At 46.7% G+C, this 24,811-nt stretch overlaps 3 protein-coding genes across 3 annotated transcripts in view; 1 reads left to right on the top strand and 2 right to left on the bottom strand.

Moving 5' to 3' along the window:
• Nucleotides 1–9,761, top strand: part of LOC8030160 (synaptojanin-1) — a 52,933-nt gene extending 43,172 nt beyond the window's left edge. The window contains exons 22-23 of the mRNA XM_029971437.4: nucleotides 3,399–3,652; nucleotides 5,333–9,761. Coding sequence (XP_029827297.3) covers nucleotides 3,399–3,652; nucleotides 5,333–6,046 — 968 coding nt within the window. The 3' untranslated portion in view covers nucleotides 6,047–9,761. The remainder of the gene's footprint in view (nucleotides 1–3,398; nucleotides 3,653–5,332) is intronic.
• A 2,822-nt stretch (nucleotides 9,762–12,583) lies between these two features.
• LOC121048628 lies at nucleotides 12,584–13,972 on the bottom strand. Its single transcript, XM_040505174.1, has one exon. The coding sequence runs from the start codon at nucleotides 13,760–13,762 to the stop codon at nucleotides 12,746–12,748; it is 1,017 nt and encodes a 338-aa protein (XP_040361108.1). The 5' UTR covers nucleotides 13,763–13,972; the 3' UTR covers nucleotides 12,584–12,745.
• A 6,332-nt stretch (nucleotides 13,973–20,304) lies between these two features.
• Nucleotides 20,305–24,811, bottom strand: part of LOC120849861 — a 290,230-nt gene continuing 285,723 nt past the window's right edge. Inside the window, exons 7-8 of the mRNA XM_042289457.1 lie at nucleotides 23,481–23,532; nucleotides 20,305–21,582 (exon numbers count right to left, since the gene is read on the bottom strand). Coding sequence (XP_042145391.1) covers nucleotides 21,430–21,582; nucleotides 23,481–23,532 — 205 coding nt within the window. The 3' untranslated portion in view covers nucleotides 20,305–21,429. The remainder of the gene's footprint in view (nucleotides 21,583–23,480; nucleotides 23,533–24,811) is intronic.

Consider the following 24,811-nt stretch of genomic DNA (forward strand, 5'->3'; position numbering starts at 1 on the left):
GTCCGAATCATAATAAAAAAATACACCCTAATTTGCCGCGGTAGATGTTGTAGTGGGGGTAATCTGTTGAATATTCTAGTTTCATCATCCAGCTTTTTGTACTGGGCAGAGAACAGCACACCACCATCCCGGCGCTTCGACACCTGCGCACCAGAAGTGTTTGTTAGCAGGACCACCCGTGCCATAGCTTCATCTTTGGTAAAATGTCCTACTACTAATATAACTTCACCAAATAAACACAACTCGTAAAGCAGGCTTTGCCGCACATGACTCAAACAGCGCATGAAGCGAGCCAATGAGCCGAAGGATCCAAGATCTGCGCAGTCTGTCCCAGTCTGCCCTATTGGTGACGTCACAAACGATGATGATGATAGCTAGAGAAGTGTCCCCTGTAGTTCACTCACGCTGCCAATAGTGCAAGCTCTCTTTGTACGCCAAAAAGGTAAACCATGAGAAATAGCTGTGTGCATTGGATAATTTCTTTCCAGGAATTTAGTTATTTGAAGTCAAATGTGGATTGGTGTTGTAATCCAGTGGTGATTATGTTTAAGAAAGTCTGTATACTGTAATATCTAGAGTCATTGCCCACCTCCCTTGCCACCTGAAATTTATAAAAAAAGTGGGGTGGGCTATGTCTTGGCGGGCAAGCACAAAACTTTCGGCCTTTCCACCTAGATGAAGAAGGAAGAGCAGCGGAGCTGGTACTATGTGCCGCCATCGCTCATAGATGGCGGTAGCTGTTTAGAGGGTTGTGTCGAGATTTATTTGTCCCACGGACACGAAACTGGAGAAAACTAGCCCTTAACAGCTCCGCTGTAAAAAGTTTAGAAGAAGCTCAAAAGCATGCATTTTTCTGTACATACCTAGCGTGGCTGCACAAGAGATACCTTAAACTATAAGCTCGAATTAGTTTCATTGTTTTGTGCAAGAAATACTCATGAAAGAATGTTTTACTATTGCAGAGTCCATTGCTTGCATATATGCGATGAACCGCGGATCGGCATAACATGAACGTTTGTTTTGTGAAAATACATTTTTTAGCACTGCTATGTTCTCTTCAATAAAAAAAAAACAAAAAAGAAGACCCAACAAAATGATAATGCATTTAATTTAACGCAAAGGGGCTAGCGAGCTGGATTTTTCCAGTCGTGCACCAGTCGCCTTGCTGTGTTTGGAGATTTGTGTTTGTCCTTTGTCCCCTTTGTTTCCCTTCCTCAGGGATTATCGTCAACAAGAAAATACAAAAATCGACCAGCTGTAATGGGTGAAAGAAGCGACAAAGAGCGATGCTGGGGAAGTGGGAAAGTCCACCAAGTTGGCGCCTTGTCAGTCACAAGAGCTCTTCTGCAACTTCCTTGTTTGGTGCATACATGCATGCGTCCGTGCGCGGCATGCTATCAACGCAGGATGAGGCGGCGTTACTGTGTGGCATGGACGACACCGTGAACACTGAGCTCAAAATGGGACGCTTTACAAATGTCTGTGTGCGGCGTTCCAGCGAATCTTTATTTATCCGTTGGCTATGTCTCAAACATTGCACAACCTTACCAACCGCGGTCGCCACATTTCAAGAGAAGGAATGGGTTTGTGGTGGCCGTATTTCGGTGGAGACGGACTTTGACCTTACATCATTGACCTTACACTTCGCGGTTACATTCCAGGATATGTAGTGTTTGCTGATCTCGTGATCCGTGAATGGGTATCTGCTGGTGTTATCTTTCCGGCTTTCTTTTTTCTTTTTGTCTGAACAAACTTTTTTTGTAAGCAAAACGAAGTTTTATTTTGTTACCTCCATCGTTTTTCTTTTGCATGCGTGTACTTTGACTTCGAGGTCGCATAAATCTGGGAAAAAGTGTGTAAACAACGTGAAGCGTCTTTCCCGCCTTCGTTTTACTTTGTCACGGACGTCCCCCAACTGCAAAGTCCGCGGCCATGTCATTCGGGTGGGATTGACGTTTGTGGATCGCAGAGTTTGCATTTGGGGTATTTGTAGGGGTGGGCGATCCTTGGTGTTTTTTTGGAAATCAATATTCGCCCAAAGAGTGGGGTGGGTGATGTCCCAAGGATGAGCAATGACTTAGAATATTACAGTATTCATTTTCTCTCAAATTTTATTTTCATAAACTAGTAGTAATATTGCCGCAAGCGTGGCTGGGTTGCCAGTGCAAGCGGCTCCCACACAGAAGCATGCAGTTTGAGTCCCACCAGAATACGCTTTCCTGCTTGTTCCCCCCCCCCCCCCCCCCCCCGTAATGTTACAGGTCATTCTTGTTAGTTAAAGGGCAACTCCGCTTCTTTTCCAGTAGTGCAAAACTATACAGTTCTCTTTGTTATCATCTACAAAACCCCCATGGCAAATATTGTGACGGAATTCCGCCTAGAAGTTCATTAAAATCACTGTCAAAGTTTGACAAGCACGAATCCGCTGGTTTTGGATGAGACGTGCGGGCCAGACAACACTGCCCGGCTGCATTTCCGCTTCCTCCAAATTCCTTCTCCCGGCACGTCCGCGACGTCATCAAGCATGTACAGCTTCTTTTTGTTTTTCAATTTTCTTTTCTTTTCCGGGGAGAGCACGGGTGGCGCCAGCGCCGTGAAAGACGTGAGTGACGCGCTCGGCCGGCCCGGCGCTCGACTATTGATACTACTGATAGGCCCATCGCCTCGTTGAGCGCCGGCTTGTGTTACATCGCATACTTTTGAACACCAAGTAAAAGGAGGAGAGGGAAGCTGCTTTTGTAAGAATTTTGAGTGACAGGTTAATCTTCTATAATCTTCTGGGAGGAGAATAGCGACGCCTGTGCTAATCCAGGAGGCACAAAGGAGGATCCTGATAAGAGGGGAGCTCCTTCTTCCCCTTGTATATCACGTGGGTGTACATGCTTAGTGATGCCGAATATACAATGTTGCCCGGCTTTGCCACCGTTTCGGTTTCGGTTTGTGATCATGGCTAGAGTAAAATTACACGAAAAATATTTTATTTTTCGCGAAGCAAAAGATTGGGGATTGTTTTTGAGTGCTTCAAAAAGCAAAATCGGCCACTATCTCAAAAATTTTGAAATTAAGCGGAGTTGCCCTTTAATGTGTGTTCTGGTTTTAAACATTACTTTACATGGAGCAGGTATAAAAGCGGCCGTAGCATGGTGCATCGAGTCAGTTTTACGCCGGCTCTTGATCCTGCAGTTACGCCAACACCCATGCCACCAGTTATTGTATTTTTGTTTTGGTGAAAGTTTGCCGCGTTTATCCCTTTGTTTTTTATCGTTTCGTGACTCGTCATTCGTGACACTATTCACACAGGTAACATTGAATGCCCTTCGTCGCAACTTTTGGAACAAGAAACGTCCGACCTATTTTTCCCAGAGGACCTAACATTACGTTTTTGTCTCTTCATTCAGACTGGTCGAACAACTATGACTGCCAGTCTCAGTCGTCGTCAGGCCGAAGCAGCCCGTCGTTCGCCAGCGAGACAGGATTGGCCGACGGGGTGCTGGCTCCTCCCCCTCCCGTGCCGGGGAGAGCCACGCCCACGGCGAACCCGCCCAGCAGGCCGCCGCCTCCCCAGAGGCCGCCTCCCCCTCAGAGGCCTCCGCCCCCTCAGAGACCTCCCCCTCCGCCGGAGCCGGAGGTTAAACCCGCCACACAAGAGCAGGTCTGTGACTCATAATATAACCTTGGCGCATTGGACGAGTGAAAGTTTTAAATGCATAGCATTTAGAGGGCCAGCCTTGGGAATTTTGTGTCCGTGGCATGTAGCCCCCATGACATGGAGTGTCATGGGGACTACATGCGAGAAACGGAAACCATGTTTTTTGGCTCGGGTAAATGAAGTAAGTATCGCAGAAAGCTCAAACTTCATGAGAATGGGATGCTAGTGTTTGTGGTAGAACGCAAAAGCTTGAGAACATGACGTCACCTGGATTAAAAGATAATTGAGGAAAAACTAAATTTCTTCATGAGCCAAAGTCCAGCTAAGCCTAATATTGTAAAAAACAAGAAATGACACTGCGGGTGACTGTAGTACCTATTTCAGTGGAAAAAAAACTTTGTCAGCAAGAAAGAAACATTATTCTCATTCTTGCTGATAAGTTTCCTTTACTGAAATAGATGCTACATGCTCCTGCACCTGTTTTAACGATACTAGGCTTAAGCGGACATTGGCTCGTAGCGAAATTTAATTTTTCTCAGTTATTTTTTGATTAAGGTAACATCATAATGTCGAACTTTTGCGTTCTATTCGAACTGCCAGCGTCACATTCTCATGGAGTTTGAGCTTCCTGCGATGCATATTTTATTTACCCGGGCTGAAAAATACAGTTCTCGTTTCGGAAACTCCCTGTATATGCCAAAGGAGAAGTGCAAAGAGGCCCTATAAAAGCTATGCACTTAGAACGCCTTTGGGAAATGCCAATGAGACAGTCAAATCTTTTTGCATTTGACTTGTTAATGGAAAATTCCACTGGTTGTTTTGGAGTTCGCCGGGATCAGTCGACTAGGTCTGAGATGGAGCACGTAATCCGAGCGGAGTCGCTCCACCTCCGGATATCCAGTGGAACATGAGCACTCCTTCGGGATCGGCGGATGCCTTTCCATCATTCACCTTCATGGGAGTCCCCCTCTCGCGGTCCCGGATCTCGAAGCACATGTTTTCGCAATCGCGGTGCGATTGCGAAACATGTGCGAGCCAATAGTGTTCAACGTGCGAGAATACGATAAAATGACTTTCACCGTATTTTGGCACGAAGAGTTCTTTGTAGAAAGGTAAGCAAACGACTTATAGGATACCATCCAGATTTTTTTTTAAGGTTTATCAATGCTTGATTTTATCATGTAAAATGAATGCACGGATTGAGAGTCGGATACAGTTCCGAATTTTGCGGATGCGGTTTGGATACGGATACAAAGTCTGCGGATGCGGATTGGATGCGGATAAAATTACTTAATAACATTGTGGATGCGGATCGGATGCGGATACGAGGTCTGCGGATGATCAAATTGTTATCTGCGCAGGGCTCTACATATAGCATATCAAGCTAAAAATAGGGATGCGCTATCTATCGGGGGTGGGCACCTCTCGGGATTTTACGGTAGTTACATTAGGGGATAATTCAATGATTAGAATGCCTACTACGTTTCTCTTACTTTGTTACTGGCCCTACTGCTTGAAAATCCGACTTTAGTGCTCTTTTAGAAATGCATTAGAAAGTACTGTTTATGAAACTTTGGGATGTGGTGCTGTTGAGAAACCACTTATGGGTCCACAATTGGTGTTGTGAATGGGATGCAATTGTGAAAGTCGAACTTTGTGCCGATTCAGATTTGGGTCTTGCAGACTGCAGTGACTTCGCTGCCGCCACGACGGGTTCCGCCCCCTCGACCGGTGCCGCCGCCCATCAGGCCCCCGCCACCCGCCTCTGTTGCGGCGTTGGAGGAATCAAACGGGAGTGCCCCGCCCCCGGACACGCCCCCTCCTCCGCTGCCACCCCCTAGGGTTGACTCGTTTGAGAAGAGCCCACCGGAGCCCACCAACGGTATCGAAGACGCCGAGGAAGAGGCTCCCTCGTCTCCATGGCAGACACTTCCGCCGGCCCCGCCTCCTCCGCTGCAAGCCCCTCCCCTTCCGGTAGAGGCCACACCCACTCCTGCCCAAGCCACACCTCCACCAACACAAGCCCCACCCTCTCTCCCACAGAACTTCCCCACACATCCTTACGTCCCACCTCCTCCTGTGCAAGCTCTGCCTGCTCAGCCTGCTCCCCCAGCTGCTCCTCCTTCTTTTTCACAAGCTCCGCCCTTACCGGCACAACCCCATGTCCCACCTCCGCATCCCCAACCTCCTCCCCCAACAGAGGCTCTGCCCCCATTTCCCCAGGCTCTGCCTCCTGCGACGGAAGCTCCACCCCTTGCACCGCAGGCCCCGCCCATTCCGTCGAGGCCCAAGGTGATGGCCCCCGTCTGCATGCATGCTCCGGAGATGAGGCCGCCTCCCATTCCAGCGAGGTCACGGGTCAACTCGGGTCCTCCCGTGATTGCGAGGCCAAACTAAGATGCCGTGCTTCTTTCATTGTTGTCACGCTGTTTGTTATTGACCCCGCCCTTCTGGGGTCGGTTTCGTGATAGCTGCTGTTAACGTCCAGACTTGCCCTGGGTTTAACTATTTGAGGGTGGTCATCGAAACTGATGGCAGGCGTGGATGCAGTTCAGTTGTCTCCTTCACATTGGACGGCTTTTCGACAGGTCGTCGCAATCCCCTTACTGGGTAGACAGGCACAGCAGGCAGCGGTTGTATAGTTGTATCTATCGTTTTGAGCAGTCGTGGTTGTCGTTTCCTCATTGTTGATGCCCTGTCTCGTGAAACGCAAAGAAAGACTCGTTCCCGCCACCCTAATGTCCTTTTCTAGTCAAGCCAGTGGTTTCTCATTTCTCTGCGGTTTTTGAGGGGTTGTACAAATCTTTCCGCTTTACGAGGCTTTGTTTCGGCCGATGCTCATGTTGTGAAATCGATACTAAAAAGCTTTTGGCACGATTCGAGCTTGGCTTTTTTATTGGCTACATCGAAATTTGACTGTGAACATTCCTGTTGTCTTTGGCTATATGATCTGCAAGGGGCACATTCAGGGAAATGTTTTTTTCTCTGGACTTTCTCCACTTCTTTACTCCTGTTTGATGCATGATACTGGTTTACCACTTTGAGTTATCTTGCAGTGATTTGTTAAAATGAGCACGGCATTACATTTACTAAGCCTGTGGCTCAGATTGGAAGTTGTTTTTCATGTAATGTAGATATGTGAAGCGGCAACTTAAAGTGGTCCTGTCTAGATGTTTCATAAGCATGTGACAAATATATAATATATTTGCTACCTAGTTCAACCTCTTTGCCACTTGGTGTATGCTTTAGACAAAAGTTTGTTTGGACGATATGGTTGCATATTTACGTAGCTCTTTTCTATGTTGTAGCTGCACTGATGCAACTTGTGGGTTGCTGCCTTATAGCTAGCCAACCTTTTCAATGTTGTTTGAACAGTTTGTTGAAGTAATTGACTGCTGCTAGTACGTAATAGCTTGCTTCCAAACAAATCCTAAATTATCATGCAGCGAGCAATGCTTTCAGTACCCATTCAGAGCCATTCTGTTAAAGGGGAGAGTTTATGAAGTAGCCTTAATTTTTATACCCCGGCTTTTCTGACTTTACGATGTAACTACTCATGGATATTGTTTTCTGCCTCGTGTACGGAGATAGAAGTTTTTAGTTTAGCTCTCTGATTGTGCTGTTGTAGGCAGACCTTTCTGCTTGAATGGACTAACTGGCTTGTATACCTGTTGCACGCACTATCTTACAGTTGACTCATGCTTGTTCAGCTTGATGTGCTAGCTGAGCCCGTTGCCACTTTTTGACGCTCGGATTCCACTGCGGCCATTTTGAAAAGGTTACATACGGTTTTGTCGTCTATGAAGTAGACATGGAACCTGCCGAGACGACGTGACTTGGCTAATATGTGCTCCTTACACACGTAGCCGTTCGGGTATGAAAGACGGTAATTGTACGCTCCAATAGAAAAACGACATTGGGACTGTAAGCTTTGTTTTCTTAAACTCAGAGTTATAGAGGTAGAGTGCACCCCAAACTTAATGCCGCCTCTGGGTTCCCAAACATTGAGCTTGTGTCGGCTACTTACTGTTAAATTTGGCACCAAAAGGTTTGGGATGCCTTCTCAGGGTGGCACAGAAATCGGGAACCCAAATATTCTTGAGATGGTTTATTCGGCTGCCGCAGGGACTGTCAGAAATCGCAAATGCTGTAGCGGCGTTAAGTTTGAGGCGCACTGTACCTATAGAGGGTGTGCAAAGTGGATGTCACACTCTAAAACGAGCCGTAAAAATTGCTGCCTGCACATGTCAAGCTCAAACTCTCATTTAATGTGCGTTGAGGTGGTGCATTTTACTTTGTCAAATTTCTAGGTATAGTCTTTCTCTTGTAAAGAAATTAAACCAACGAACTTACTAAAGTCAATGGCGGGCATGTTTGCAGACAACCTATTTGGTGATGAATGTACCTTCTGGTGCCATCTCCTTCTAGGTGCAGTGAGCAGACGACTCGGTTTGTTGTCTGCTAGCCCCGCCAATCGGGAGATGGCGCCACAAGTTGCACTCATCGCCAACTCTGTCGTCTGCAAATGCGCCCACCATTGACTCAAGTTTGTTGGTCTAACTTTTTTACAGGAAGGGAACTATGCATTGAAATTTCCGAAGGTAAAATGCACCACCTCAATGCACATTCGGTAAAAGTTTGAGCTTTCGATGTGCTGGCACCGATTTTGAGGGCTCGTTTTACAGCGTAAGATCCGCTGTGCACACCCTACACACATCTTTGCTGTTAGCAGAGATTTGTGTAGGGTCCCTCCACAAAAGCATTCTTACATGGAGAATGCTTTTGTGGAGGGATGTGTGCGATGTTGGCAATCAACAGAATTAGCAGCCCCTACCCCCTTGAAGTCCATCATTTACACGAACGACGGGGAGCCGAGGGGAATGCCAGTGTTATCAGACGCACTTAAAGGCCCGTTCACACTCTTGCGACCTCTTAAAACTGGGTTCCTTGAAACCTCTTACAACGAGAGGACAGACTGGCGCCATTTATTGGGTAGCAGTGTAAACTTGGCGGTCCGGCATATTTTCTATTTCTCTCGCGCATTATCCTTTCTTTCTTGGCTCGAAAAACTTTTGTTAACGTTATAAACGAGCCTTTCTTATAGGTATTACGCACATTTGACCTCGGAAATACCGCAAAATCTTCACTGTTGTGAAATGCAGTTCCAGGGTCACCGCATAGATGGCACCACTGTGCCAGTATGTTCTCTCGTCCGAAGAAATTTTCGGAGGTTTTAACAACTTGGTCTCTCTCGGTCGTACTCGGTTGCAAGAGTGTGAACGTGCCTTAACGGTCGCACTCTTGACAACAGGGCTCCGTATGCACTGACAGGAGTAGAAAAATGGAAACGTACCTGAAACGGCGAGATCTGATTATGGGGCTGTTAGATGCAGAAGGCGACAAACTGTTTCCTGCTAAACCCTGTCGTATGAGGAGCAACTTGACGGCACTGATGAATATAGAAGACTCCTTCGGGTGCCTCAGACGCCATGCGCGACAGCGCAAGTCACAACAAGTTAGGTAATCTCTGTGCCACCGCCGGTATCCCACAGAGCAAAATTTGCAAAGTTGCCAGGTACGCGATGCTTGCCAAGTTTAAAACCCCAAACCACCTTTTCAAAATGGCCGCTTCAGGATCGTGAGCTTGGGTTGCTTTTCTGCCGTCGCTTGCCTCTCGGTAGAGCCCGTACCGGCCTTCCGAGAAGTTGCGCGTGTCTAGTCTTTCCAAAGCGGACTCAGCGTGAGGTTAGCATTAGCAGTTGCCTATTAGCTTGCGAGCCCGAATACTCCCGTTTGTTTCACCTACCCCCATAGCCGTGTCGCAGGTGACCATTAGCGTAACCGTGGCGTCGGCAATAATATATGTTGTATAATATTGGAAAACATGCTACTACTACGTGTATAATATATGCAGTGTTGAAGGACGTGAAAAAAAAAAAAGAAAGAAAAACAATGTCGCATGTTTTTGTAGCAACTTTGGCCTGGTGGAGAAGGCAGGATGTTATTTATGTTATGGAGTCACAGTTTTTTTTTTGTTTTCATGGATTTGATGTGAAGTGATGGATCTTTTTTTTTTTAATAAAGATGTATCTTTATATATTTTGGTGTAGTCAGTGTTGGGTTGTTTGGAAAACAGGGACCTGCTAAGAAGTCGACAAACTCGGCGAGTCTGTCAAGGAGTTCAAGTGACTTTCAGTGTTTTCAGTGAAATCTCAAGAAATTTTAGGAATTGTTTGATAAACACTTTGTACTAACTTAGCTCATGTCAGTTTGCATTTCTCTTTAGATCCAGTCTCTTGAGTTTCAAGTTATATGTACACCCTTCTTCAGTATTATATAGAAGACCCATTCACCTATTCATTTTATGTGTTGGTGTTAAGCCCACACATTCCAGACATACATTATTTTGAGGGAGGGGAAAGCACAAAGGTTAATTTATTTTTTCATACTAAGAAATGATGTCCTTGTCAAAGCGAATTATTTGGCAGATCCACGTTAAATTGCATTCTCTAATGGGTCTTTCATATTGCAGGAGGGTGTAACTTCAACACTTCGATTTTCTAGCTCTTGGGGGAGAAAATTTCTCATCTACCGAGATTTCAAGAGCCATAATATTCATAAGAATTAAAAGTTTAGAACTAATTACCATCTAAACATTCTACTTCTGTGGCATCACTTTAAGCATGCCAGTTGTACCGCTGGAGTTCGTCCTTGAATTGTTACTAAATTGTAGAGGCTGAAAAAAGTTCCAGCTGGCACTCGATAACCCTGTGCAGCTAGCTAGGTGTACCTCTCTGAATTTGTCTCCCAGGGATGGGCAAAATGCATGCAAATATGTATCAAAATACAAATACAAAATACTTCGTCAAAAATGTATTTAATTACAACTCTAATTACATTTTTAAAAAAACATTTAAGTACAAGATACAAATACAACCAAATGTATTTGGTCTCCTCCAAATACTTTTCCAAATACATTCCTCAAAATTTGCGTCAGCGACTTCAGGGCACCTGCAACGGGTTTCTGGGTATCATTCTGATTTTGCATCGCACACTCCGGAGTTAGTGTGCGAGGCTCTAGTAACGTAATAGAAATATAATCACAAAAAATGTAATCAGCCTTGACGTAATAGGTGAAAAAAGTACAGAGCTTCAAGGAGCTTTTTTTTTTGTCGATTACATTTTGCTATAGACGAACAAAGAACCAAGACGACCAAGACGCGCAGCACTAGCTAGAGGATTTTTTATTGTTGCAACTCGCACCAGTTACGAAAATCGGGACGACTCGCGCATTTAGAATGTTCCAGGGAAAAAATGGATGGAAATCAGGCTAGAAAGCATCATAAGTTGTCAGAGGCACTTATTTAGCCAGTCTGCCTGTGAACGTCGATTTCGTCACTATACTTGCCCTAGACTGGCACCGTTATCACAAAGTCACTAAACGCTTGTGCTTGATTGAGAGAGACTGCATTCACTGCAGAACATAGTTTTCTTCCTGCTCTGGACAGTGACAATAAATTTGAGAGATGTATTTTCGCCCACAAAATTGTATTTAATTACAATTGTATTTGAAATACCCACATTTTAGTATTTAAATACATCAAATACATTGCCCAATTTGTAATTAAATACAAATGCCAAATACACAAAGTATTTGAAATACTGCCCATCCCTGTTGTCTCCTTTTGATAGAGCCATGGCACTTGATCCTTCTGCTGAGCTAGCGTGTTGCCTTTTCATGGTTGTTGGGTGACATGTTTCCTGGCCTCTTTCTTGTAATTGTAGGAGAGCTGGTTCCTTGGGCCTCAGGAGAAAGGTAATCTTTTTTCAAAAAAGAAAACAACACCAAAGTTGACGTTCATGTTTATACTGCATATGGCCGGCCGGCCTTTGAGGTGCAGCGACATTGGTTTATGTTGTAGATGAGAAATGTAGTCAGTGCAGTACCGTCACTAAATGGGTTTTTAATGTGCATCATGCAGTAGTAATATACGACTTGGGTGCAAAATGAGCTACCGTAACATCCCGAGAGTGCCCAACCAAAAACCAATGCAAATGGGTGAAAATTGGGAGTGGGCCAACACTTGGTGTGTATTCAAGAAAAGTTAAAAAAAAATGCTACTTTTAGGTTATGTGTCCCTGCCACACTTGTTATCGTGGCAAAGGTCAATGAAGCAAAGGTAACGATACTTCACAGTGAGCAACATTTGCTTATACCCCTCCATAGCTAACTAGCTGCATTTCTGCCGAGGCCATCATTAATCCGAACACTGATTACTGGAAGTGGGCTACCTTTTGGCATTTCTGCCGAGGCCATCATTAATCCGAACACTGATTACTGGAAGTGGGCTACCTTTTGGCATATAAAAAAAATAGCTAATCAAGCCAAACATGGGGGTGGATAATCTTCGGGATATTGCTGTACTAGCTGAAGAGGGTTTTGGGGCCCATGTCTGAAAGAAACATTGTGTGGTCGTGGTTCAAGCTAAATCACAGCAATTCTTTTAGGCCGAAAAGCGGTTACAACAGATTTACAATTGAGCACAGTGAGCGAGCCACACTTAACGACGGAACAGTTAGAGTGCAGGCGTGCTTACCCCATGGTCGACCAGTGGCATTCATCTGCTGATGAATAACACTGGTCGACCATGGGGTATGCACGCCTGCACTCCAACTGTTCCGTCGTTAAGTTTGGCTCGCTCACCGTGCTCAATTGTAGATCTGTTGTAACCGTGTTTCAGTTAAAAAGAATTGCTGTGATTTAGCTTGAACCACGAGCACACAATGTTTCTTTCAGACATAGCAAAGTTGCACATCCCCGTTCTCAGCTGCTGGCAAGACTTCTGTTATTTTACTCTGGGAAATGCACAAGCCGGCACAGTTCTTGTCCTTCACAATTTTACTGTTTGTGAATTTACAGAGCAGACACTCCTATAAAGGATCCACATATTTATTGGGGTTGAGCAAATTATATATGTGGTGTGTAAATAGCATACTAGTGTGTCGGAGGTGTGACTGACCACTGCTAAGCTCCAGTATGCTCTGTTAGACGACTTAATGAACCCTCGAGCAACGATGAAGGGTTTGAAATAAGAATTACTTAACTTTGCTATTGCCTTTGTTCAATACTTCGTAAAACTGTATTGCTGTAAGGATTCTACTGGGCTCGCTCTGAACCGTATACTCCTTCCAGGGTGGGTAAACACGCAGAACAGTGTCCCTGCCGAACTTTTCGTTCTCCGAAACTTCCGAAGAAAACACCAACGACAGAGTTTCAGGGGTGTCGGCCCCACTTTCCACGTCTACGAGATGGCAGGTGAAGTATGTCGAGCCGTAGAGTTCCTCTGTGAACACAATCCTCGCGGTTAGAGGTGGTGGGCCACCAGACACAAGTCTCTTGGGAAAGTTGGCGTTGGCTTTGTAACAGTTCCACAGGGCCAGCTCAGAGTCCATCTTTTGAACTGCTTTTATCAGGCTCTCTTGGAGGCCGTTTTTGAGTACACTTTCTCGCATTGGATAGTATGGAGGGTCTGGGTTGGGGCCTGGTTGTTGACGGGGGCTATCGGCGCGGGGCATTGGCTGGCACTGCGCACTCGCGGTGGTGAGCGGCTGCTTTCGAGGACTTAGACTTGGCGTAGATGTTAGTTCGTCGTCTGTCGTTTCGTCTATCGTGAAGGAGCGTCTGCGGTCGAAGACGTTTCTTACTGGCGGGCTCGCAGATTCGTCGTTGCTGACATCGTCAATTTCGCACGTATTGTCCACGCCTCTGATCTTTCGTTTCCTGCGTGTTACTGCGTGGCTAGCAGACGCTGTCAAGCTGCCGCCACTGAAGACTGAACCCCAGCTGTCAGCTCCTGGAATACCTGACGTGTTTGAGCCCGGATCGTCTGTCTGTATTTCTTGCGATGCCGACGGAGTCTCGTTTATCAAGACCACGGTTTTGTTGGTGCAGATGTCGTCGATGGGCCAGGACGAATTAAGACTTAGCTGGTTGATCGAACGCTGGGAACAGTTTGGGAGGTCGTCGAACTCGCAGATGTCGGGGGATCCGTCGTGGTCAAACATACTCCACTCCAACAATCCCGACGACGCACGCCTTCTGTTATGATACATGACGCACTTTGTTTGTCGTCTTGCTTTCTTCACTTCTCAGGAATGTTAGGTTTAAAGCGCATTCTAGTTTCTCTTATTGAAACATCACCTGGGGAAAACAACCGAAATTGCAGAAGAAACCGAAGCACGCAAGGGAAATCACTGAGCGAAATCGAAAAAGTGAATACGTGGATGGATTAGTTGTACTCACGACTGCCTGCATATTTTGTAATAGGCGGTAGCGTGCGCCACCTACTGTAAAAATTTGAGTTTGATAAATTTTTGGCTTTCAATCTACTAGACCTATGTTTCCCTTTATCTCGGTACCCCACAATAAACAAACAGCAATATTCATCCCGTTAAAGGTGTATCCACACGACGGACCAAAATGCTGTTTTGGTCCGCGGGCCGCGCATCACGTGATCTTACGTCACCGCTTTTCGAGGTCCGCCGGCGGTCCGCGGCCCGCGCTTGTGAGAAATGCCAAGCGCTTTTTTCGCCCGGACCTTGGCGGCGGACCGAGGCGTTTTTAGTATAATTGAAGTGCTAAGTCTGGCAACAAGCTGACTTTTGTTGTTTGGATTGGAATCCAAATCCAAAGTCGTTTTCTTTTGGCGCCAACTGCGGAAGACGAAGAAGACGAACCTTTCGTTGTGCGACGATGGAACTTTTTACTTCATCGCGCTCGTGGAGCAATTCCCCGCTCTGTAGGACCTAAAGATGTCCCCGTGCCTTTTTCGCTTCACTTAAGTCCTTCTCGTTCTCAAGAGTCAACGCCAGGGCCACCGCGGCCAAACGTCTCTTTCGTTCAACCTCCATCTTGGCTCCTTACAAATAGCCTCAAAGCAGCTCGCTGCGTGCGTTTGGCCGAGCTGTGAGGTCGAGGGTTAGACCGGCCCGTTCGCTCTGTCGTCTGCTCTTTTGGTCCGCCGTGTGGATGCTCATTGCAGCCGGGCGGCCCGCGGGCCGCGCATCACGTGATCAATCGGTCCGCGGCCCGGTCCGTCGTGTGGATACACCTTAAGGTGTATCCACACGACGGACCAAATTGCTGTTTTGGTCCGCGGGCCGCGCATCACGTGATCTTACGTCACCACTTTTCGAGGTCCGCCGGTGGTCCGCGGCCCGCGCTTCTGAGAAATGCCAAACGCTTTTCTCGCCCGGACCTTGGCGGCGGACCGCGGCGTTTTTAGTATAATTGAAGTGCTAATTCTGGCAACAAGCTGACTTTTGTTGTTTAGATTGGAATCCAAATCCAAAGTCGTGTTCTTTTGGCGCCAGCTGTTGAAGACGAAGAAGACGAACCTTTTGTTGTGCAACGATGGCGGCATGGTGCGACGATGCAACTTTTTACTTCATCGCGCTCGTGGAGCGATTCCCCGCTCTGTGGGACAATAGATGCATGCCCTTTTCGGTTCACTTAAGTCCTCCTCGTCGTCAATAGTCAACGCCACGGCCACCGCGGCCAAAAGTCTCTTTCGTTCAACCTCCATCTTGGCTCCTTACAAATAGCCTCAAAGCAGCTCGTTGCATGCTTTTGGCGGAGCTGTGAGGTCGAGGGTTAGGCCGGCCCGTTCACTCTGTCGTCTGCTCTTTTGGTCCGCCGTGTGGATGCTCATTGCAGCCGGGCGGCCCGCGGGCCGCGCATCACGTGATCAATCGGTCCGTGGCCCGGTCCGTCGTGTGGATACACCTTTATCGCCGGGAGAAGTGAAACGTGCACGTGCGCAACTCTGATCAATTCAGCGCTCTAGTTGCGCGAACATACCACCTGCACCAGACGGCGCCCGTTAGCGTCCTGCAGTTATCCTGCAGTAGAGTGCCTCAATGTTGTTGGCCGCTGCGCCGCCAACAACATTGAGGCACTCTATCCTGCAGGGATATTTTGCTCAGTTCTGCATTTTCATCCTCGTTCACATTGCTCTGCGTTTTCTGGTTCTCTCCAGTTCCCTTACTAAGGAGGGAATGCGGGCATATGAGTCGCACCCCCCTCCCTCCTGACCACCGCAAACCCATTGTGGTTAAAAAGTGCACAAATGACTAGGGACAAAATAGAAAACAAACACGAGAGGCAAGTACTCTTGAACGCGTGTCCTTGTCTTTTGTGCGCCCAGGATGAATATCTACCAAAACCAACTAGCCCAGTTTTCAACCGTTCTACAAACCCACAAACCTCACGTGATTGAGAAGGAGGAGAATTGAGAGGGGCCATATTGGCGATTACCTGAGGCTCTAATCTGGACACGGCGGAAAAGTCGGCGAGGAAATCGGAGATCAGATTGGCCGGCGCCGCGCTTGTCCTTGGCGCCGACGAATTATGGCGGTCGAATTCCTCGCCGACTTGTTTTGCCAAGTTTCCTGATTAGGGCCCCTAGGATAACTCCCACTCGCACGTTTCATTGAAATTTGACAAAGAGCACGGGCGTACTAACCGGGGGGGGGGGGGGGGGGGGGCAAGGGGGGCAAGGGGGCGCTTGTCCCCCCAGTTCTCAGGGTGTGTGTGTGTGTGTGTGGGGGGGGGGGTGGGCAAGGCATGTACGTGTTTTGCCCCCCCCCCCCCTGAAACAGCCACCACTGGGCAAGGCAAACACTGACCAGCGGCGCCCAAGAGATACCAAGGGCAAACCCAACTCACGGTTTTAGTAGCGTTGGCTAAAACCGACAACATCAACTCTAAAAAAAAAAAAAAAAAAAAAAAAAAAAAAAACAGTGTTATTTTTAGTGAGTATTTGAAACTCACCTTTAATCGATCCTTACCTCAAAGCTGCCTTCCATTTGACAGGAAGGTGGGAAGGGTTATCCCAGTCTTTAAAGGGTTACTTCAACGAAATTTGAAATATTCCCGTCGTGTTCAAAAATAGGTTGAATATGATCCACAATATCCGTAAATGACAATCGCACGTTTGTATTTTGATCCTGGTGGCTGTATTTTTTGTTATAGACGGCCCACTCTGGCAAGCGCTCGGAGAAGGCCCAGCTTAAAGCACGTGACATCCACGCAATCGTGACGTAGGTCGTCTCAAGACGAGCAAAGCTACGGCGAGGCTGACGTCGAGAGGATGGCCTAGTCTTTCCAGCCACCGAAGCGGCTGCTTTTGTATGAATTTTGAGTGACGGGTTAATCTCCTACAATCTCCTAGGGGGACAATAGCGACTTTTGCGACACACAAAAGGGATTCTCGAGAAGAGGGGAGTTTCTCCTTCCCCCCTTCTCTCGTTGTGGCCGGAGACGAGACAACCTCCGTCACTAGCTGTCAAGGTTCCTAGACGAGCATTACAAACGAGGCGTTAGCGACATCCACCAGGTGCTCTTTGCTAATCGTTTAATTCGTTTTAAAATTCCTTTTCGAGACTTTTTTAACAAGATATTGGTATGTTCCATGTGATACTGCTCTTTTGAACACACATAGACCAAAAAATGAGCGCCGAAATTTCGTTGTAGTATCCCTTTAAACAGGGCAGTCGCTCTTCCGCATCTAATTATCGCCCTATTTCTTTGACTTCCATTTCGTGCAAACTATTTGAGCATATCCTCTACTCCAATATCATGAGGCACGTATCATCACATTCTTTTTTCTTTAAACAGCAGCATGGTTTTCAAAAGGGACTTTCTTGCGAAACACAGCTCCTCCCCCGCTGGCCACTTAGCGGTACATTGCAGTAGGTGCGGCTGCGTACCTGTATTCCATGACTTGACGATCTTGGCGCGCAATAAAAGTAAGACCGCCAGAGAGATTGATTGCAAACCCGTGTCCAGGTTTGCAATTACTCGTGCTTGGTCCACGAGCACCGAGTCATCACATGCCTACCCGTGGATACCTTCGCGTGCATGATATGTGTGTTTTTGAGGTCTGCCGGTGTCGAATGTTTGTTCGTCGCTCTTGTGGGACTCTGGCGCAAGAGACAAATTCTGGCGGTAGTCGCTGTTTCGATAATCATCAGAACCAAGCAGTTGTTCCTGCGAACGTGAAATCGTCTCTCTTCAGTGAAGCGATGCAACCCAGCTTCTATACTCGTGTTTACCTCAAGAACAGTAGTAAAAGAAAGTACGCGCTCCTGGTGGAACATTACTAATTTTCCCCTTCATGTGTCAAGTTAAGCTTTATACGGGTGCATCTCATATTAGCTTGGTGTAATTTTATCAAGACGGACACGTTTTAAACCCCAAATGCATCGTTTTTTTCCTTCGGCAACCAAACCACGAAGAACCCTCCGGCTGGCTGGTTCGGTGGAGGCGAAGGAAAGGCCCATCTTACACCAACGATAAAGTCACTTCTGCTACTTTTATTAATGCGAAGGCAATAGCTATCCCATGGAGCGGACCCGGCAGCATCTGCAACCGCGAAAACACGCGAAAGAAAGGCTTCTTCACCTATTGGCTGAGCGGAACGGCTCCTAGATAGCTTTCCGAATTCGGTAAGATTATTAGTGTACAGGGTGTCACAAAAGAAAATTTACACGGTCTTTTTTACCGCAAAAATAAACTAGGCATCGCCGAACGTTCATTCTCCGCCCAAAGGTAGAGCTAGAGGTCACAACCAGATGCCAAAGTTTCAGCCCGATTTGATAACTTAATCAAAAGTTATAAATGATTTTCTGAAAATTTCAATGGAAAAATGGTGGCCGCCGGAGTTTTCGAACACATGGGGCTCTATGGCACCAGAAACCGAAAACAGGCAAAAATGGGCTCCATTTTCCCATTGAAATTTTCAGAAAATCAGTTATAACTTTTGATTAAGTAATCGGATCGGGCTGAAACTTTGGCATCTGGTTGTGACCTCTAGCTCTACCTTTGGACGGAGAATGAGCGTTCGGCGATGCCTAGTTTATTTTTGCGGTAAAAAAGACCGTGTAAATTTTCATTTGTGACACCCTGTACATTTTGCGGCAATGACCTCAGGTGCCTCAGGTGCCTTTGGGTGGTGGCAACAGAGTGCCGGTCCATCATTTCCTGATAGCAAAGTCAAGTAAACACGTCGTAAAATTAAAACAAAAACAATCATAAGGCTAAAAAAAAAAATGTTTACAATTTTCTATAATGTGAAATTAGAGCACAGCTCTAGAGGAGGAGGAGGGGAGGGTACGGAGGGGAGGGTGTGCCCTTCCTCCCCTTCCGTACTCTCCAATTCTTCCTCTCCTCCTTCCCCTTAATTTAGCGGAAAATTTTAGCTATATTTCTCGCTAAATTTAGTAAAAATTTTTCAGCTAGCGGGGAAATTTTCTTGCTAAATGTAGCGGGAAATTTAGCGAAAATTTCCCCGCTAAATTTAGCAGGAAATTTAGCAAAAATTTTCCCGCTAAATTTATCGGGGAAATTTTCCCTCTAAGTGGATTAATTTTCCCCGCTAAACTTACCGGGGAAATTGACATCACGTGACCTCACACACCAATTCAGTTTCCCCGCTAAATTTAGCGGGGAAACCGTGACGTCCCATAATGCAACGAGCGCGGTTACGCCGACGTTGACGCCACTCAACCCGGAAACGGACCCCCAAGAGCTGCGCTCTAAAAACTGGATGTGGGATGTCCGGTGGAAGTCCATGGCAATGTTACAGTGCTTGTTCAGCTGGAAAAATACTTGTTTCTGCGAACAAACCCTGGAAATTTGCGGAGCCGACGTGAACCAGCAGCGAGGGAGCGCCCGCACCCAGTGTTGCCAAAGGAGACGATGCAAGCCGTCCAATTCTAGTTGAGTTTTGATTGATAGGGATTTCTTTCCCTTGTTTCGGACTAATCGGGTTTAGATCGCAATCCAGTACTCAGGTTCCACAGTCTATTAACCTACTATTTACTCTAGTTTTTGGCGCATTACTTCATGCAGGCACATTAGGAGGAGGGAAATCCGAGGCTTATCCAAAATATAAATGTCAACATGAAAGGCCGCGTTCTAGAAGGGTAATTATCGCAAATTCAATGAGCGGTTCCCAAAATCAACGGAATGCCGCAGACAGCTTTTCGATTCAGACACAATTAGGATGTCAACAGCGAGCCACAAAAGCTAGGATGTTCTTTGTTTTGCGTGATATAAATCTATTTCGTAAGATAATCTGACATTACTGTCAAACCGATAAACAGTCTCAACTGTCTTATCGCATAAATGCGCGATAATGGTCAAGAATTCACTGTGGTCTGCGTAGTAAAACGACGACACTATTTATACTCCCTTTCAGCACAACTTGGCAGATGGTAATAACTAAGGCCTCAGCGTGTTAGATTGAGCAAAGCACGTGACAACGCCTCGTTGGTGTGCACTCCTCCAACGGAGAGCTGCAGTCACGTGCTTTTCTCCGTCGCTCTGATTGGCTGGAGGGAGCCATAGCCCTTGCTCTGTACCAAGTTATGTTGAAACGGAGCACAGATGATGGGGCAGACTGACCGACTAACTGGTCTATGTCGCTCAGCATTGTTCGTTCAAACTCTAGGTCAATAACATGATGCGCGGTACCATAGCTAGACTGAAAACGCACACTATTCCTATACTCCCATGGACACAGGGCGCTGCGGAGAGTAGCAGGGTGACCATTCCATACTTCTACCTCGTTAGGATAAAAGGCTTCAGTGAAATGAGTATGAAACTTTTATTCGACGAAATGCCTTCAAAGACACAACTTGACACAAAGACCCATCTTGACACCAAAGACCCACACGCTAATATATAGAACGACCAAAAATTCAATGCGCTCTAGCCCCACAAGTAAAAAAAAAACACACACACACACACACAAAAAAGAAACGAACAGATGAAACAGGGTACAAATATTGATACTTATAACCAGTTGAACACATGTCGACGCCGCGTTCCAAAATTTACCGAGTCTCATTCCAGAGTCAAGGTTTCGTCCCTCAGCGTTCGGAAACCTACTCCCGCTCAGCACTGCTTCGTCTCTGTTGTCACGTGTTATTACATGTCGGAGTAGCTTGGACCCACCAGAGTAGCACTCAATAACTCGTTACATGCTTCGGTGATATTAGAGTAAAAGGGAGAGAGTGATGTATCTAATTATTTCATGATTTAGACACGGGCGAAGATAACAGAAGTACGAATAGACACGTTATTGACTTCTTCACAGCTTACTTCACAGCTCACAAGCTGCAGTTTTAAAAAGGATAGACACGGCCACGTAACCATAACAAAAAAATACTAGGCATTAGGGAATTTTAGTAGATCGTTTGAGCGCTCCGATAACGATACCAATACGAGGCACGCGCAAAGGCTTCGGCGGAGTATCCAATATCATTACCAAGAAGCGAAAAAAAGTGATTCATTGAAACTACAGCGGAAACCCCCTAGTAAGACACCCGCCTGCCTATTCGCAGCATACCGATCAAATCACATTCGCGCACAGATTAAAAAAATGCAGTAGTGTCCTGTACGCCCCACAACCAAGAGTTTTACCGTAATGAGCAGCATAGCCAACCTAGTTTTATCACGCAGAAAATCCGGGATTTAATGAACTTAGAAAAAGAGACAAAGCGCGCGCAAAGATGACATCAAAGGAAAAAAAAAAACGATTCCTTGAAGTTTTTTTTACAGATGAACTGCAGCGACGAAAGCTCTCTAATAACGCCTATAGACATAAACAAATAAGAAAAGAAGCACGCGATATGGAATTTTAGGGCGTCTTGTGTTTCGTAAGTCTTGCTTCCGTCGGGGTCTTCATGGTTTCGGGTGTGGGCGATGTCGGTGGTCACTGTTGCTTCTTCGACGATGATGGTGACGACGATGACGTGGCCTTCTGGCCCTGCGCCTGCATCAGGGACCGGATGGCTCGTGCGCGCAGCTCCAGTTCCAGGATTTCCATCTGGGCCGTGGTGCACATGGTCGAGATGTCCCGGTACTCCTAAAGGCGAGGAAAACAAACAAACAAACAAGCTCGATTATGCTTACAAAGACCAGGGAAAACAGTGCGTTGAGCGCAAACTACCACCACACAGAAATTGACGTCACGCGATTTGAGGTCACTTGACGTAGTAACGTGACGTCAATTTCCTCGCTAAATTTCGCGGGGCATATTGACGTCACGTGCCATTAATTTCCCAGCCAAATTTAGCGGGGAAATTAACGTGACGGCCCTTCGTGACGCTTATTCGTGACGGTTCTTTTATGAAATCCGGCTGCTAAAACATTTTCTGTGTTAAAAGTAAAGCACGATTGACGACACCCACAATTTAGTATTCCTGTTTGCCCTGATACATCCAGCTAAGGTGAGCAGAATTTGTACGCCTCTTGCATATTAAAAACAAATTCTTACATATTTCTAATGCATTAACTGTCCCATGGAGCGAACCGATCTCATTAGCCTTGAAACCACGCCAAACGTTGGCCAAACGGCACCTGAAATCCCATTTCCCAATGGAGCCAAGTGAAGCCGATTTCTGATAAACTTTGCTCCCATTGGCTGGCACGCGTCATCAAGGAACGAGGCTCCCATTGGCTCTCGTGCGGCGTAGTTCCATAAAACGCCACCAGAGAAGCCCTCTCCATGGCGGCGCAGCGCACGCAGCAGCCCGGCCGCCGGTAAGAGCGGTGCGGCGATGCGGGACGGGCGGTCAAACCCCGCTCGGGCAAACTCCAGGGAGGGTGTATGGCGCGGCCACTTCACGAGAGCGCGCGCTCGGCCGTCCGCCTGGGAAACGTGGCGCCGGCCGCGCCACTACGTCGCATACGCCGCAGACGAACTAAGGGTGTGGTAGAACGAGATTCATGCTTTCGCAATCACAACTCATAAGAGTTGCTTAAATGTCCTCTTTACCCATTTTTTATTGCAATAAACATATAAAAACTTATACAATTCATACAAGGTGTATATACACTGTAAAAAAAAATCTGAATCTTCTATTTTCCTACCAAAAACTTGGGAGGAAGTGCCATTTTCAAAATCGTAGCGATTACCAATGGCGCCCGCTCTACACTAAGCAGCAAAATGGCGGAGCCCGTAGGAGAATCAGGGAATCGAGTGCCGATACTTTACGCCAGAGTCGTATATGGAAAGAGTTTGGCCATTCGTTGCTAAGTATAGGAGGCAGATGAGGGGGTGCTATTGTCTGAAAGGGGCTAGGCGTGTTCCAGGGCGTGTTCACAAATTTGAATGTGGCCAACCAGAAGCCGCGAATAATACCCTGGCGGTGGTCGCGATCAGTGAAATCAATAAGTGGGTCGAAGTAACCCTCGGTAACTCAAAATATGGTGTACCTGATGTTTCGATTGCGGTCATACAAAATGGTGAAAGATATATAAAGATATAGAAGATATGAAAAGCGTGCGCGACTAGCAGAACGACTGACATAATCCGTACTCCAGGCGCCGAAGGCCCGACATGTGCCGTCCGAGCGGTCAGACTTCGTCCGAGCAATAGAGTTCGAGCGGCACCTTTCTTTCTTACATCTTTTTGCATGATCATAATCGAAACATCACGTGCACCATATTTTCAACCACGAAGAGTTACTACATTGAACTCTTACGCACTTATTAAAACTGTTTCTCGCTATTACCGCTAGGGAATTATTTTCGGCTTCTGGTTGGCCAAGAGAGCATATCAAGCCCTCTATCTGCGTCTGGTGCACGCCCTGGCTTTGCTCTTTCCTCTCGTCGACCAAACTCTCTCTTTACACGGCTCTGTTTTACGCAGAGCTCATCTAGTGGATCTAGAGCAAACTTGTGGGCAACCGACATATTTTTTTATTCATCATCATCCACGAATCTTGTAAGCAATGAACGCGTAAAGCGTACTGTGTTTACCTTTTCAATGTTGTCTCTGTTCTGCACACGGTGGCCCAAGAGTCCTTGCAGGCTGTACGGTCAGCGGGCATGAAAAAGAACAAAACACGAGAAACGTGTTGCAGCAGTAGTACCAGGGACAGATATACAAAACGACTATATTGGTTGACACGCTTATTATGACTATGTTTTTGCGTCCGGCTGCACGCTACATATACTTGTAAAAGTACAGGCAGCAAAACACAAGGACATAGTAAAAGACTGACATTGTCTCGTTCATTTCATTTATTAATTTATTCACCCTTGAGACCCCATTGGGCATTACACAAGGGGACACAGAGAACACAAATAATATTTAGCTGAAAGCGCCGTTCACACACTCGCAACTGAGTAGGACCGCGAGAGACAACACCGGTTTTTAATCCTCTTGAGACTGCGTAGTACCTGCTCCGCAGCAGCGCATCCCGTCCTACGCCGTCGCAAGAGGCTTAAAAATTGGTCGTGTCTCTCGCGGTCCTACACGTTTGCAAGTGTGTGAGCGGCGCTGAAGGCTAATGAAGGCGAAGTGTACGAGCATGTGCATTGCCGCGTGTTGATCATCATTTATTACCAGGTTGCTGGCAAGCATAATGAGAAAGTGTTCCAATTAATGCAAACCAACGGTAAATATTTGTACTCAGTTATACTTTGTCTACTCAATATATAAAATCAAACTTTTGTGCTCTGTAAGCTCTCGGGCGACAACAGAAGTCACGAAGAAGCTTCGTGCTGTCAGCCCGCACGGTCATACCATCGTTGCAATGCATGGGTGAGCTTTAAGATATTTTATGACATAGAGCTCCGTCTTTCTCCGTGCTTGGAAGGGGGTGCAAAGTTGGGAGGTCTATTGTCACGAAAACTTGGTCACGGAAGTGACATCACACAGAAACGTCCGATGACGTTTCATAGAGGGAGAGGAGACCAGGCGGAAGCCTCCTGTCTAGGTGGTGTTGGACTGATTGGGCTCGCCTTGCGGAGTCCCCATCTACCCCGTGGGTCTCTGGAACATTCGGCGTAGAACGTTCGGCACGTTTACCATTCGTACCTCAATCAGACGAAAAGGTTCTCAAACTTAAGAGAACACTAAATTGAAAGAATAAATAAAAGACGTGTTGCTCTCAGGAATCAAACCCGGGGCCTCCGCACGAAAGTCAAGCACGGTAACCACTCGACCACGCGCGTGACATTATTGTATGAGCTTCCTAACACCGAATCTAGTGCTGAGGAAGTCTCACTTTTGAATCATGACGATCGGCAGTTGCGCCTTTGGAAGCGAATGGCGGTTGAGCAACCGCTCGTGGCACGTGTCTTGC

The sequence above is a fragment of the Ixodes scapularis genome, unplaced genomic scaffold, assembly GCF_016920785.2.
Source record: "Ixodes scapularis isolate PalLabHiFi unplaced genomic scaffold, ASM1692078v2 PGA_scaffold12__126_contigs__length_90152505, whole genome shotgun sequence".
In the NCBI taxonomy this organism is placed as follows: Eukaryota; Metazoa; Arthropoda; class Arachnida; order Ixodida; family Ixodidae; genus Ixodes; species Ixodes scapularis.